The following is a 15,616-nucleotide window of genomic DNA, read 5'->3' as shown; positions in this document are numbered from 1 at the left end:
TGTGATCACATAATAAAATGTAGGGAACATCATTTTGGGGTGAAAAGTAAGCCTTGGGGGCAGAGGTCATCCTCACCTGGGCTCTCCCTGCCCACGGTGTTTCTGTAGGCAGCCCTGCGCCAGTCAGAGCAGCCTCAAGGACATCAACTGGGACAGCTCCCAGTGGCAGCCCCTGATCCAGGACCGCTGCTTCCTCTCTTGGCTGGTCAAGATCCCTTCTGAGCAGGAGCAGCTGCGGGCCCGGCAGATCACTGCTCAGCAGATCAACAAGCTGGAGGAGCTCTGGAAGGTAAGGGCCTGCTGAGAATGCAAATCTGCCTCAGCACATTTCTGGTCCGGGGGAGCTGCTGGGAGTGTGTTCAAAACAGGAGATTCTGGAAGGAGCTCAGGAGAGACTGCCCTGTGTACTTGAGTGGCCCCTTGGTAGAAGCCCATGGCCACCTCCTGCCAGGCCTGTGGGGAAGGACAGCTCCGGTTGTTGGAATTTCTCTCTTGTTGCAGAGGGAAAGAGGGTGGGAGAGGGTGAGGGTGGGTAGTGGGAGGGAGGAGGACCAGAACTGTCTGTGGATGGACCTGCTGGGAGGACCCTGGGCCTGGGGAAACAGGACTGTGAGGATGCTGTACAACCTCGTGGGGCCTGTGATGTGTCAGCCAGGGTGACACCAGGCCAGGGGTGAATGTTCAGGGGGAAAGGGTCCAGGTCACAAAGGTCAGAGAGGCAGGGCCTATGGCAGCTGGTGGAGTGAAGGGGAGGGGCTTCCATATTGCGTGGTGGGGTGCCTGCCCCGCCCAACAGATCTCCTTCCCAAGGGCAGCCCTTCTCTGCTTCTGGCATCTTTTATGATAAAATTTCAGTAACTGGGTTAGAAATTTTAATTAGGTACCTGTATAATCTGAAAATTTTTTTTAATGTTTATTTAGTTTTGAAGGAGAAAGAGAGAGCGTGAGTGGCAGAGGGGCAGAGAGAAAGGGAGACACAGAATCTGAAGCAGGCTCCAGGCTCTGAGCTGCCAGCACGGAGCCCGATGTGCGGCTCGAACTCACGAACTGGAAGATCATGACCTGAGGCGAAGTCGGACACGCCACTGACTGAGCCACCCAGGAGCCCATATATAATCCAAAATCTTTTTCTTTTTTTAATGTTTTTTTATTTATTTTTATGAGGGGAGGGAGGGGCAGAGAGAGAGGGAGACAGATGGTCCGAAGCAGGCTCTGCACTGACAGCACAGAGCCCGATGGCGGGGCTCAGACTCATGAACCATGAGATCATGACGTGAGCTGAAGTCGAACACTTAACTGACCGAGCCGCCCAGGTGCCCCTAATCCGAAATCTTAAATGTGAATTTATTTTTGAGTGCAAGTCAGAATATTTCTGCAGTGTCATCTAGCAGGGTACCTTTCTGCTTCGATTTTCAGATTGCCAGATTTATAAACGTTTCCTGTTTATATCCCCACAGCCCAGATACTGTCCTGTCCCGGCCAGGGAAGAGTGTGTCACCCCTGCCGGTGCAGCACAGGGTCAGAAAGAATGGGGGGGTGCTCCCCTTTTGTTTACACACCCAGGGAACTAGTGGTCTTTTTTGTACCACAAAAGAAGTATTCTCTCTCCTAGTTCAGGGGCTAGGCATTGGTTGGAGGATGCGGCCATTTGATGGTATAGGTGCGTCAGGCTGTGTACTTGGGGTATCATTGCCAATATTCGCCCTGCTGGTGTAGCCCTGGGCAGAGGAGGGTTAGGAGCAATGGCTGAAGTTTGAGCAAAGACCCGGGCCAGCGTCTGCCTCCCTGTGCCACATACACTTCCTCACACGAGGGCTCTCCTTGTGGGGTGGACACCACTGACTGCTGGTGCCCTTCTCTGCGTCAGGCCAGCGTTGACTCATTCTGAGAGGTGATGGATATGCTCTGTTCTTCTGGTGACTAGTGAGCTCGTGTGTAGTTCCTGTTGTATGTCGGTGAAAATGGGCAAGAACATGGTGTGGTGCTTGTGTTGTAGGAAAATCCTTCTGCCACCTTGGAGGATCTGGAGAAGCCCGGTGTGGATGAGGAGCCGCAGCACGTCCTCTTGCGGTATGAGGACGCCTACCAGTACCAGAACATATTCGGCCCTCTGGTCAAGCTGGAGGCCGACTACGATAAGAAACTGAAAGAGTCCCAGGTGATGTGTGTGCAGGAGGGTTTCGGTCGTTTTAACACAGCGTCTCTCCTAAGGTCTGGGGAGGGCAGTTTCCTCTGCAAACTGCGGACGCTGACACGGGCTGAGGCACAGTGCCCTGAGAGACAGAACGGTGGATTGAGGGCAGGCGAGGGCGTGACCCTCGGGCAGACGCCCGGTCACTCTGAGCTAAACACCGGCCTGAGTGTTTTCTGATTTAAAATCCAACAAAAATCCCTCACAGTTGGGTTCGCAGCCTTTGCCCACAGCTACAAGAGTCGGACCCGAGGAGCCATGGCACGCTGAGGGCGCTCCTTGTACCAGTTCCACGAAGAACACATAGGAAGTGGGAGCTCCGAGGATCAGCTGTCAGCCTCCTTCTCCCTCTGCAGTTCACAGAGAAGCCGCCTCCAAGAGCAGACATCGTGTGGGGGTCTCCTGGTCAACTTGAGTGGGTTCTGGGGGTCCTAATGGCTTCTCTTCTGGATATGCCCTTGTCGGTGTTTCAGGCTGTTGGGTGCTGCTCACTGTACCCCGACGTCATGGCTCGTAAGGTTGCCATAGGGCACACACCTGTGGAAACCCAGACACGAGGAGTCCAGGCCTGTGTCTGTGTCTCAGGCTAACAGGGGTCTTATCTTTCATGTGCTCAGACTCAAGATAACATCACGGTCAGGTGGGACCTGGGCCTTAACAAGAAGAGAATCGCCTACTTCACTTTGCCCAAGACTGACTCTGGTAATGAGGATTTAGTCATAATTTGGTTAAGAGGTGATTTTAAGTTTTAAAATATTTGTGACCATAAGTAGCATAAAATTCCTAGTTTCTCCCTTGTAAAGTGTCCCTTAATTTGTTTAAACTCTTCATGGTGGCAGCCTCGGCACATGTTGAAAACGCTAACTTTCTTGTTGTCTTTTTTCTGGAAGACATGCGGCTCATGCAGGGAGATGAGATATGCCTGAGATACAAAGGGGATCTGGCACCCCTGTGGAAAGGGATCGGCCACGTCATCAAGGTCCCTGATAGTATCCTTTGAGTAAAGAAAGGCGAGCTTGTCCTTAGCGCCGCAGATGGAAGAAAGGGCGTCTTGGGCGGCCATGGCTGGAGGTGCCCCTTTGAGGGGGAGTTTGCCGCTGAGCCCTTTCTGCAGTTGTGCTGCGGGCGTGCCGTCTGTTTCAGACCGGTCAAAGAGCGGCTTTGCCTGAGGCCAGGGTGCTCCCAGCTCTGCACCCCGGGGCTCTGTGGAAGTTCCTTCAGAAGCCCAGCCGGGGTGGGGCCGCTCCGCGCCTGCACTGCCCCAGTGCGCCCAGGGAGGGTGCGGGAGCTGGCTGTAGTGAGCCCAGACACGGCGGTGTCTGTCCGTGAGCGCCTGGGGCAGGCTGGCCTTCGCTGTTTGGCGCACAGGAGGGGGCTCTCTCCTCAGTAGCCTAATGAAAAGTCTCCTCGGAAAGGTAAACCCGGCTTTTGACAAAGATGAAACTTAACTCAGTGGCACAGATTATGGCGATGAGATCGCCATTGAGCTTCGGAGCAGTGTGGGCGCCCCTGTGGAGGTGACTCACAACTTCCAGGTGGATTTCGTGTGGAAGTCAACCTCATTTGATAGGTATGTCCACCTTGCCCCCTGCGGGCGCACCTGCCACCTGCTGTGCAGTCAGTCACTTGCTGTTGGCGCAGGCACTGCCCTCAGCACCTGGATGATTCTCTGCATCCCAGAGGGCAAGACTTCACCCGTCTGGGTCGTGCGTGTTGCTGACCCTGAGCTTTCCTTCCAGGATGCAGAGCGCTTTGAAAACGTTTGCTGTGGATGAGACCTCCGTGTCAGGCTACATCTACCACAAACTGCTCGGCCACGAGGTGGAGGATGTGATCATCAAGTGCCAGCTGCCGAAACGCTTCACGGCACAGGGGCTCCCAGACCTCAACCACTCTCAGGTTCTCACTTTTTCAGGGGGGTGGAAGGGGTCTGGCCTGGCCGGCAGAACCTGCTGGGTGGGTGGCCCTCCACTCGGCGGGGGCGGCTGCAGCCTAAAAACTGCTTGTATCTGAAGGTTTACGCTGTGAAGACTGTGCTGCAGAGACCACTGAGCCTGATTCAGGGGCCACCAGGCACGGGGAAGACCGTGACCTCTGCCACCATCGTCTACCACCTGGCTCGGCAGGGCAACGGGTAGGGCTCAGCACGGCCCGAGGTGGAAAGAGGGAGGCCTGTCTGCTAGGCTGCCTGGGGGCTATTTTTTATATTATTTGTATGAGGTCTGGCTTTTATGGTTGCTTTCAGTGAGAAAGCCTGCTGCTCTGGTAAAGGCGGTGGATGGGTTGACGTATCCTGAGTTTTGTGCCTGTGTGCTTCGAGGGGCTTTGAAAGTCTTTACGGTGTAGACGGGAGGGTGAGGATGCGGGACCCAGTAGCATTGCTGCGCGAGAGAAGTGTAGAAACCAGGTGGATACAGGAAGCTCCACAGACTAGTTGGGTTTTATAGCTCCTTCAGCTTTGTTCACTCCTGGCGTTAGTCTTAGATTGCGAGCGGGTTCCACTAGCTGTGGTTCAGAACACCAGTGCTGGCAGTTAGCGTTTCCTGAATTTCCTCTGGGCGAGTCCTGAGACGCCTGTTCACGTTGTGTTGAAGGCCTGTGCTCGTCTGTGCTCCAAGTAACATAGCTGTGGATCAGCTGACTGAGAAGATCCACCAGACTGGGCTGAAAGTCGTGCGGCTCTGCGCGAAGAGCCGTGAGGCCATTGATTCCCCGGTGTCATTCCTGGCCCTGCACAACCAGATCAGGAACATGGATAGGTGGGTGTTGAGCCGCCTGCCTGGAGCGTGGTGCTTCTCCTGCGTGCGGGCCCTGGCAGCGCCTGCCTCCTGTGCCCGCTCACGTGTTGCTGTGCCTCCAGCATGCCGGAGCTACAGAAGCTGCAGCAGCTGAAGGACGAGACTGGGGAGCTGTCCTCTGCCGATGAGAAGCGGTACCGGGCCCTGAAGCGCACCGCCGAGCGGGAGCTGCTCATGGTGAGCTCTTACCTTTGGGGTGGTGTCGTGTTCGGTTTGGCTGTGGGAACCGTTTGAGTTTGCCAAGCATAGGATGGCATCTCTAGGTCAGGTTTTTTGTTTTTGTTTTTTTTTGCTTTTGAGAAAGAACTTCCGTACCTCCCGTATTTATCTTCACTGTGGTTGTGCACCTTGGCCGGGAGGTGGGTCTGCAACACTCTCCTGCTCTTTTTTAACAAACTAAGGTTTCCCTGGCTCTGCATTGCCTCTCAGAGGCTGTCTTGAGGCACAGAACCATTTCTGTGCTGAGGGGTTATTCTGATGAAGTTCACCAACTTAGGATCTCAAAAGTTAGTGTCCCTGCAGCCTAGACCTAGAGATTGTTTGGGTGGGACAGCCTGTTGCCATAGGTGTCAGGGTTGGGGGGTGGTCTGTGTCCTGTCCCTTCTGCCCTGTGGGGCCTGGCAACATTTACCATGCCCTGAGGCCTCGCCTGCTCTCATTTCCAGAATGCAGATGTCATCTGCTGCACGTGTGTGGGTGCAGGGGACCCGAGGCTCGCCAAGATGCAGTTCCGCTCCATCTTAATTGACGAGAGCACCCAGGCCACCGAACCAGAGTGCATGGTCCCTGTGGTTCTTGGCGCCAAGCAGGTGAGCCATGTCACGTTCGCTGTAGTCCTGTTTGAAAACCAGTGGGTATTCTCTTGTTCGGTTTCATGTAAATTTCAGCGCTGGAGGTTTATTTTTGGTAATGTTCTGTAATGCCATGTGATATCCTGGCAGAGCAGAGGGACGCATGGAGGGTCCACTGTGGGGTTCTTGGAAAGATGGGTGACACAGAGAGCTCTTTGGGTCCAAGTGCATGTCTGTGTGTCTCATATACAGGTCTCCCCCACCGTCCAAGAGTAAAGAATTCCCTTGAAGCCTCTCATAAGCCAAAATGGGATAAAGTGAAGAACATCCCTGCTTTCCAAAAATTCGCATTACACCATTCTGCTTTTACAAAAGGCCTGTGTTAGTTCCTGTTTTTGACAACCAAAATAAATTGGCAGAGGATTTGTGCTTTTACGGAAAAAGCCATTACCATACTAATGTGGTCTTTTGTGAAAGAGAGGTGGCATAACACGAACCTTTTTGGGAAAGCCTGGATACCTGTATGTGGCGGCAGGTTTTCTGGCGCCTGGTCAGATGGTACTGCTTGAATTCGCGCGGCTGGGTGGTTGTGTCTCAGGGCCCCTCGGGGCCCCTTAGTACCCCGTGAGTGGGTGTCTAGGCGGTTTCGTACTTGAGCTCCTCACCTGTGTGGGCTTCTCGCCACAGCTCATCCTCGTGGGCGACCACTGCCAGCTGGGCCCTGTGGTGATGTGCAAGAAGGCCGCCAAGGCTGGACTGTCCCAGTCGCTCTTCGAGCGCCTGGTGGTGCTGGGCATCCGTCCCATCCGCCTCCAGGTCCAGTATCGGATGCACCCAGCGCTCAGTGCCTTCCCGTCCAACATCTTCTACGAGGGCTCTCTTCAGAACGGCGTCACCGCAGGTAGTGCTCAGCCCACAGTGGGGCCTGGGGTGACGAAACCTGTTGTCACTGCCTACCCGGCCTTATGTGCTGATCGCTTGTGGGTAGGGGGCACCTCAGAGAGGCACAGTGGTCAGAGGGACAGGATGTCGTCCACTCTGGAGTATGGGATGTCCTTGGGGTGTGGGCGAGGGGAGCTCACGTCCTTGCAGAATGCAGTCACTGTCTGAGAGTTCACACCCGGGGGCTTATCACACAGCAGGCAGAACAGGAGATGGCAGAGCTGACGGCCCCTCTAACTCCTTGCCCTGTTGAGGTTCTCAAAGCCCAGGCCCCGGGAGCTCACGGCACTGAAGTCCGAACTACTCTCATAGTAACACTGAGGCGTCACGTGCCCTTTTACCGTGCTGACTCTGGTGCTGAGGGTGCAGGAGCAACCCTGGAGGGCTGGCTGGTGCCTCAGCATGAGTGGGGACAGTGCTGCCAGCCAGCCTGTGGCTTCAAGGAAGACAGTTGACAGTATTTACCACCAGTGATAAAACCTGAGGGTTCAAATGAAAATCAGAGTTTTGGAAATCTCCTGTCCCTGTCCTGAGCTGACCAAGTCTTCTCAATGCTGAGAAGCTTTTCTGATGAGATCTGTGGTGGTGACAAATGTCTGTGAAGACTGTAAATCTTTAGGAGCTCTGCTCGACTTGGTGAGCAAGTACTTCCCATTTGACAGCCAGCAGGGGTGTTACAAAGTCAAAGGCCATCCTGAGGGCACGGCAGAGGAGAAAGGCTCTCTTGTCACCATTCTGCAGGGTAACCTCCTGTCCAGCTTTGGTGTGGAATCTTGCAGAACTCCACAGTTGTGGAGAAAGTTCTGAGACACTCTTCCCTTTCCCAGCTGCATGCATCTGTGAGGCCTGATCGCCCTACTGCAAGGGCTCACGGGAGACTGAGTACAGAAGCAGAGTCAGCTAAATTGTGAACTGAGTAGCAAAACCTCAGAGATAATATTAGCAGGACATACTGCTTTTCGTTAAAAATATTTTTGCTAATGTGTTTAAAGGAGTTTGTATTTTATATTTCTAGGTTTCAAAATACAGTAAATGTCAGTAGATACAACCCATGGAATTGGGAGCTGTTTGCATTCCTCACCTTTTCAGGATGTAAATGGGCCCTGAGACTGGCGTTCTTAATGTCTGGTTAATGCCGCAGCCTGCCATGTCGGCCTTGTCTGGCCTGCTGTGTGGGTGAGGTGGAAGCTGAAAGCGCACGCCTGACCAGGTCCGTGCAGCCACTGCACGGTACAGCCCTGGGAGTTGATGGTGCTGTTATTACTACCATCACCGTGAGACTTAGAACATCACTGGTCCATTGGGTGGTGGGGCTAGGAAAGGCCAGGCCAAATGGAGCTTGTTTGCAATTTGACAGTAGCTGGGAGAGCCATCACTTAGCTCTCATTCAGACCCTTGCCAGCCCTGCTCTGCCTCCTTCCGTGGCATTGGCTTTGTGGGGGAGTGGGAGTGGGAGTGGTGGTTCCCTGCTGTGTCCTCTGTGCCCAGCACGTAGTCAGCACCCAGTAAAGTTCATGTTTTTAACTTCTTCATTGAAGTGTAAAGAAGTGCCCAAATCCTAAGTGCCTAGCTTAGTGAGTTTCCACTGAGTGAACACTCTTGTGTGATTAGCTTCTGAACCCAAAACACAACCTGACCATCTTCCAGGAGCCCCGTTGGGCCCTGAGGTGATCCCTGTCCAGGGCAGTGCTGGCACCAGCCCAGACCCATTCTTGGAGTGGCCTGACATCAGCTGCGGCAGGAGCATTTGCACTAAGATTGGCAGGCGCTATGGAGCGGCCCCTGCCCCCACCACCCTCGGTGGTTAAATGTTTGCCAGCAGCCCCTGGGCTAATGAGCCACCAAGCTAGCCAATTGGCTCCTGCCCTTGCTGGAATGATAAAGATGGATGTGGTCTCTTTCTCAGCTTGACACAAAGGGGGTCATTGATCTTAGGCTGTTTGGATGCAAAAGTAACATTTTTCTCATGCTGATCTGTTGACTAGATGCAGCTCCAAAGTTCCCAAAGGGATGGGTGGGGTATATGAACGGACAAGCCAGTTTTTAAGATTAAAAGGAAATGTTTAGGACCCAGAATGGCCAAGGTGAACGTGAAGATCACAGTGAAGGCGCTGGCTTACACTATCAGATGTCACAAGTTACTACAAAACTGCAGTTGCCAGGATACTGTGGACATAGCGCCCAAGGCAGAGTCTGGAGGCAGACTCACCCATCATAGACCTTGGTCTGTGACGGGATGAGGTAGACTTGACCGTGTCATCCACAGAGGCCCATTGTAGGGGCTTATGAATCCTTTAAGGCACTGCAGTGAAGCTTCCAGATGAAAATAATATTTTTGTGGCCCTGAAGTAGGCAGAGGTTTCTTGAACAGGCCACAGAAAGCACCAACCAGTGAGATCTGTTCAGTGGGTAAGCTGGCATTGTGCATCAGGCAGCTGGGTGTTGGTATGCATGGCTTCACTGCATCCTGAGTGTTTGGGGGCAGTGGACCCGACCCACTCTGATGGCCTCCCCAGGGTCCCACGGACCAGGAGCTCCTGCCCGGGGCTGCTGCTTCCTGCTCCATCATGTACCTCTGACTGTGCTGTCACAGTCTCTGCGTTACTCCATATGTGCTCAGTCCAGATTGGCTGTGGCTTTTTTCTCTAATGTGAAGTGTTGCCTCTTCCCTCCCTGATGGCAGCGGATCGAGTGAAGAAGGGGTTTGACTTCCAGTGGCCCCAACCTGATAAGCCAATGTTCTTCTACGTGACCCAGGGCCAAGAGGAGATCGCCAGCTCAGGCACCTCCTACCTTAACAGGTAAGCAGACTCAGCTGTGGCGTTTACAAGCTTCGTTTGTAGCTTGGCATGTGGCCACTCACCACTTGCTAATGTGTTCATTTCTTAACGCGGTGCTGAAACTTGCCCTTGCCCTCCTTGTCCTCATTCTGTTTGGACACCTACACCAACATCTTATTTCCATCTTGCACTTTCAGTATGTATTTTTTCTATTGAGCAGATCTTCCTTTCTTTCTTTTAAAGAATTGTATAATTTATTTTTTATCATCTCTCGGCCTTTTGGCTAAGATCAAGTGTAATTTCGTTTTTTAACATCTGTTTATTTTGAAAGAGAGTGCACAAACAGGGGAGGGGCAGAGAGAGAGGAGAGAAAGAATCCCAAGCAGGCTCTGCACTTTTCACGCAGAGCCCTACAAGGGGCTCGATCCCACAAACTGAGATCATGACCTGGGCGGAAATCAAGAGTCGGGTGCTTGACCGAGCCACCCAGGCACCCCTGTTGAGCAAATATTTCTAAGCCCACGTGTGAGCCTTTTCTCTCCCCTTGTGACTCCCTTGGTAAATGATGTGCACCGGACAGGGCCTTCACAGGGCCACCCTGGAGGTGGGACTTGTCCCCATACCTCCCACAGCCTCAGGAGCCCACCGGTACAGCCCAGGAACTGAAAGGCTAATTTTCGTAGGACGGAAGCTGCAAATGTGGAGAAGATCACCACGAAGCTGCTAAAGGCGGGTGCCAAGCCTGACCAGATCGGCATCATCACACCCTATGAGGGCCAGCGCTCCTACCTGGTGCAGTACATGCAGTTCAGCGGCTCCTTGCACACCAAGCTCTACCAGGTGCACACCTGATCGGGTCTGTTGGGTCCCCACATAGGAGCTGACCTTGACCGGATCTCCTGGCCCGGGAGTGTGAACTGGTGTAGTTTTGTGAAGGCGCCAGGTTCCCTCAGGTTATTCTCAGGATAGTTTTCAGAGCAAAACTTAAAATAATCCCAGGTTGAACACTATAGTGTAGTTGTTAGCATTAGCCTTACAGTGGATATTACATAGTCGTGAAAATGCTGTTCACTGTTGTGTCAGCTCCTGGATAAAACCGCCAGAATACAGGACAAGATAATTATTTCTCTATGTGGAAGTGAACTACAATGCAAAGTAAGACCAGTGGTCTCTCTTCTGTTAACTTGGGTACAGTCTGACATTTTTTGTGATAGGCATGTATGCTTTTATTGTTGGGAAACAAATTGCCAAGGTTAAAAAGACAACCAAAGCACAGGAAGGCTAGGAGAGTGGGGCTGGGGACTGGGAAGGCCCAGTGGGAGCAGGCGTGGCCAAAGGGGCCCCCTCCTCGCTCCCCAGAGGTGCACTGAGCAGGGGGCTCTGCAGGCTTTGGGTCCCAGGCTTACTGGTGGGATGGGACGGTGCGTCTCAACACAGTTCACGCAGTCTGAGGGTCCTTGAAGGCAGCCAACTGACTATGACCATGTGTCCCTTGTAGGAGGTGGAGATTGCCAGTGTGGATGCGTTCCAGGGACGAGAGAAGGACTTCATCATTCTTTCCTGTGTGCGAGCCAATGAGCACCAAGGCATTGGGTTTTTAAACGACCCCAGGCGGCTTAATGTGGCTCTGACCAGAGCAAGGTATGGAGGACTAAGTCCCCTTGGACCTTGCCAGTGGTCGGGTGCCTCGTTCCTGCCATGGGAGTTCTTCAGAGGGACTTTTCCCTTGGAATCTGGAGCTGGGAGGGTCCACCCGAGAGCTGATCCTTGCCTGGTCGTCCTCTTCCTGTGATTAGTCCTCGCATCACACCCTTACAGGGCGGGGTGGGACTTCAGCAGCCCAAGGTCAGAGCACTCACAAGCAGCAATCTAGAAAGAATGCCTCCCTGCAAGACACTTTTGTTTATTGTCCTGTTGGGTTTCTGTGGCCTCAGTTTTGTGGGACGTGTCATCTCGCACCTTTTGACCTAAGATCAAAACGCAGTAGCACGGGTTGTGTCCTTGTAGAGACTTTTAATCCATGAAATCTAATCTTTGGTCCTGGGGTGTAACCTTTTTTGAAACGATGATAGCAGAGGGCACCCAGAGAATTAGGTGGCCTCCTGTGTCACCCTTGAGTAAAACCAGACCACAGCTGCCCTCATACGTTGGTTCCTTCCCCTGTCAGGGTATCTTGGTTTTTGTCTGTTAACCCCCCCCCCCCACCCCCTTCTAAGGTGCTCTCGTTTGGTGGCCAACAGTGGGGGTCCAAGTTCAACTTGGGGGTCTTGACACGGCTAGGTGAGGGTGAGCATCTGCCAGAATTGAGTTCCATGCCCCAGCTTGTCAGGGTTCCTGAGGCCACAGAGCCTGCTGAGACTGCCGATAACTTCCCAGGAGGCCGAATCATGGCTGCAGAGAGACTCGTCTGTGAGCTCATCTGCTCATTGTTGTGTTTTGACATCTGGATTCCTTAGAAACTGCCTGCAGATCTGTCCAGTGCACTCACTGTTGGCAGCTTGCAGGGTGGGCTCCATTGCCAGGTCACCATGACCAGCAACCTGCCTGTCCATCCCCAGGCCTCACGTTGGGCACTGTCACAGGCAGGCCAGGCGTCTGGGGAGGGATTTAGTGGGTGGGATGAGAGGAGAGCGGCCTGGGCTTGGCTCCTCTCACCTTGGATGTGGATTTTGAGTTTGTTCAGTCTCTCCTCATACTTTTCTTCGTGGTGTTCTGCTCACCGTGCAGAACCCTAAACACCGCGTTCTTGGGCCCACACCTTGCAGGTATGGGGTCATTATCGTGGGCAACCCAAAGGCCTTGTCCAAGCAGCCACTCTGGAACCACCTGCTGAACTACTACAAGGAGCAGAAGGTGCTGGTGGAGGGGCCCTTGAACAACCTTCGGGAGAGCCTCATGCAGTTCAGCAAGCCCAGGAAGCTGGTCAACACCATCAACCCGGTGAGCACTGGTTGTGGGTGGCCAGAAAGGTGTGGAGGAAGACTGTGCCAAGAACCCCCTTCTCCCCAGGCCGGTGTCCTGGCACATGGTAATGGGCAATGGCAGGTATGACCTGTAGTAGGTGTGAGCCGAGGGTGAACACACATGTGTGTGTGTACTGGAGTGATCACGCTGGCCTTTGCCCCAGAGCTCTCCCCGGCCCAGGTCTTACAAGCATTCTTAGGCCTTTTTGGACATGGCCTTTAGGGATGCAAAGTCATGGGTGGCGCCTAGGAGTTGAACACAGGCAGTTAGGAAACCTTGTGAAGCCGGGGTGCTCTGGGGGACTTAGAAGCGGGGATGCTGCTTGATGTGAAGCCTGGAGACAAACATTCAGCACCAAGGGCCAGGTCTGTGGAGGAGGGGTGGGCAAGGCCCAGCAAGCCTCAGCATTGGCCTAGTCATGGCCTGGAAGGTGGCCAAGCCATCACATCTTTAGAAAGTTCTTCCTTGTGTCAAGGTGATAAATTCCTCACCTATCTAAACCCTTTGCAGGGAGCCCGCTTCATGACAACAGCCATGTATGATGCTCGGGAGGCCATTATCCCAGGATCAGTCTATGATCGGAGCAGCCAGGGTGAGTCTGCTCTGTGGGGGGGACCACACTGCCCTGTGGATGTTGATCATTCCCACGCCTGCACCTTTTGGCTCGGTCACTCCTGGGGTGATCTCCCAAACCTCAGTCCACAGAAACCTGCCTGATGAAGAGAGTTCCTTCTTGCTTTCCTTTGCCTGAAATCAGAGAATTGGTCTTTGTCAGTTTCTAAGTACAAAGTGTTTTTTAAATACCATAGCTCTGCCTTGTCGAGGTCTCCAGGCAAATACTGTAGCGCTGCCCGTTGGCTCCCGTGCCGCGGGCCGCAGCGCTCCCCACCCACCCCGCCGTTTGCTCACCTTCTCAGCGGGAGGGGCACTCCTGCAGCGCCTCTAGGCCCCCCACGGTCTTGGTTCTGGTTTCACTGCCTTCCCCAAGTTTCTGCTTGTTTTCTCAGACTGCTCTCCTGTGTGGGGTCTCTGTGTCCTAAGGCTGAGCCTTAACTCTTGCTGCATGGAGTACCTCCTCTTGCTGGAGCCAGTGTCTAGATCGTTCCCATTCATTCCCCAGGTCCCTGCTTCCTGGGACGCTTCCCTGCACCAGTCTCTACAGAAGGTGACAGCTCGCCCAGGTGCTTGGGGCCACATGCCCGCATTTTACATTGAGCCTCGTTCCCTCATGTACTCACTGGCCATCCTGGGGCCAGGTATGCCCTAGTAGCTGGTCGTGTGTGAAGTGGGCGAGCCCCCTTTCCTCGCTTGCCTGTTACTCTGCTTGGTGGGTTCAGGTGACAAATCTCATTGGCACATCCAGTGAGTTGTGTAGTTGAGGGTACTCTGGGCCCATCCTTCGTCCTTGAGCGCACTGTGGGCCCAGCTGAGGCTCTCGACCCTTGGGGGCAGACCAGAAGGTCACACTCTCGTGCCTCAGCAGCTCACTTTGGCTCCCCAGCCCCTGGGGCAGCTCTGTGCAGATTGGGACATCCCTAGCCTTGGGGGTACCGGCGGGGGGGGGCGGGGCTTTGTCTTCGTAGGATCCACTAGTCTGTCAGCTCAGGTGTTTTCTTGTTTTCGGTGGAGTGGTGGAGACGGGGGTGCGTGTAATACGAATAAAAAGCTTGCCCTACAAAGGACTCTTTCTTTTTTTCCCCCCAGTTGGAAATGAAGTGTAGTTTGGATGCTTGTAGGCCATTGATTCTCCAAATCCCGTGAGAGAAAAGCTTGTTCCCAGGAGCCAGCCCCAGGGAGGCCATTGAGAGTGGGGGTTGAGTTGTGAGATTCTGTATCAGGTGGCCTCGTTACAGGACTGCACTAAGAAACGCTGTGGCAGTCAGGGCGGTGACAGGACAAGACGGACATTCCGACCATTCCGACTGCCATTTGGGGGCCAGGCAATAGGCTCGTTTGGATATGGCAGGTGACACCTGCTGTCTACCTTGTGTCTTGCAGGCCGGCCCTCAAACATGTACTTCCAGACCCACGACCAGATCGGCATGATCAGTGCGGGACCCAGCCACGTGGCTGCCATGAACATTCCCATCCCTTTCAACCTGGTCATGCCACCCATGCCACCACCAGGGTATTTTGGACAAGCCAACGGGCCAGCCGCAGGTGAGCGCGCCAGGCAGCAGCACCAAGGACAAAGCCCATTGGTGTCAGAGTTTGTTCACATCTGGGCTTTGAGCGGTTGGGCCGCTCTGTCAGGTGCAGACCTCCTTCAAGGAACCCTGGACTGCTGTCTTTCAGGCCGGGGTACCCCAAAAGGCAAGACTGGTCGTGGGGGGCGCCAGAAGAACCGCTTTGGGCTCCCTGGACCCAGCCAGACGAATCTCCCCAACAGCCAGGCCAGCCAGGATGTGGCATCACAGCCCTTCTCCCAGGGCGCCCTGACCCAGGGCTACATCTCCATGAGCCAGCCCTCCCAGATGAGCCAGCCCGGCCTCTCCCAGCCCGAGCTGTCCCAGGTGAGCCAGCAGCAGAGAAGTCAGGACAGTCGGAAGGAGCCCTCCCCATGTGCAGACCTCACACGCTCCCCCCTAGCGGCCTGAGCACGCCTCTCAGAAGGATGGCCTCCTATGTATCCTACCCTTGGCAGGGGGTACTGTGGGGTCTGGAACATTACCTCTCCGATCTTGTCTTAAGCGGTGGTCTGGGTTACCTGTGGTCTGTGAAAAGGTAACCAGTGTGGGTCCTGTGCCGCTTAGGCTTCAGAAGCGAGTTGCCCGGATCCTTCTGTGGGGCTGGTGAGGGGCTAGACATGGAGCAGGTTCTTGAGGCTGCCAGGATTTTAGCACATCCTCTGCTCGGGTGCTTATTTCCCCAACTTTGTTTTTCAGGACAGTTACCTTGGCGATGAGTTTAAGTCACAGATTGATGTGGCGCTGTCGCAAGACTCCACGTACCAAGGGGAGCGGGCGTACCAGCACGGCGGAGTGACAGGGCTGTCCCAGTACTAGAAGGCAAGCTGATCCCTGCAGGAGGTCGTCACCAGTAACTGGATTTGATGGGAGATATGGGAAATGTGTGGGAGGGCTCTCAAGACCCCCAGAGGCCAGCTTGTCCTTTGAACTGTCATTTTCACTCCCTGTACATCTGCTCATG

General features: G+C 54.1%; 1 protein-coding gene and 1 long non-coding RNA gene across 3 annotated transcripts in view; one reads left to right on the top strand and one right to left on the bottom strand.

The window, feature by feature from the left end:
* The window catches only part of UPF1 (UPF1 RNA helicase and ATPase), a 37,179-nt gene that overhangs the window by 19,255 nt on the left and 2,308 nt on the right, over positions 1–15,616 (top strand). The window contains exons 5-23 of one of the 2 annotated variants that reach the window (XM_027038434.2): positions 109–289; positions 1,997–2,158; positions 2,809–2,893; positions 3,082–3,180; positions 3,653–3,761; positions 3,931–4,090; positions 4,207–4,325; positions 4,786–4,950; positions 5,052–5,166; positions 5,655–5,798; positions 6,468–6,681; positions 9,406–9,523; positions 10,186–10,342; positions 11,001–11,143; positions 12,268–12,442; positions 12,977–13,058; positions 14,465–14,626; positions 14,762–14,979; positions 15,352–15,474. In XM_027038434.2, the coding sequence (XP_026894235.1) occupies positions 109–289; positions 1,997–2,158; positions 2,809–2,893; positions 3,082–3,180; positions 3,653–3,761; positions 3,931–4,090; positions 4,207–4,325; positions 4,786–4,950; positions 5,052–5,166; positions 5,655–5,798; positions 6,468–6,681; positions 9,406–9,523; positions 10,186–10,342; positions 11,001–11,143; positions 12,268–12,442; positions 12,977–13,058; positions 14,465–14,626; positions 14,762–14,979; positions 15,352–15,471 (2,728 nt within the window). In that variant the 3' untranslated portion in view covers positions 15,472–15,474. Of the gene's footprint in view, positions 1–108; positions 290–1,996; positions 2,159–2,808; positions 2,927–3,081; positions 3,181–3,652; positions 3,762–3,930; positions 4,091–4,206; positions 4,326–4,785; positions 4,951–5,051; positions 5,167–5,654; positions 5,799–6,467; positions 6,682–9,405; positions 9,524–10,185; positions 10,343–11,000; positions 11,144–12,267; positions 12,443–12,976; positions 13,059–14,464; positions 14,627–14,761; positions 14,980–15,351; positions 15,475–15,616 lie in introns of both variants that reach the window. The other variant, XM_027038433.2, reaches the window with a different exon arrangement.
* On the bottom strand, positions 12,797–14,258 carry LOC128314913 (uncharacterized). Its single transcript, XR_008297193.1, has 2 exons — positions 13,376–14,258; positions 12,797–13,213 (listed from the first exon to the last, which is right to left on the bottom strand). It is a non-coding gene; the product is annotated as an uncharacterized LOC128314913 (long non-coding RNA).

This window comes from Acinonyx jubatus, chromosome A2, assembly GCF_027475565.1.
Source record: "Acinonyx jubatus isolate Ajub_Pintada_27869175 chromosome A2, VMU_Ajub_asm_v1.0, whole genome shotgun sequence".
In the NCBI taxonomy this organism is placed as follows: Eukaryota; Metazoa; Chordata; class Mammalia; order Carnivora; family Felidae; genus Acinonyx; species Acinonyx jubatus.
The sequence above is the reverse complement of the archived record's forward strand: the minus strand, read 5'-3'. Positions and strand labels throughout refer to the sequence as shown.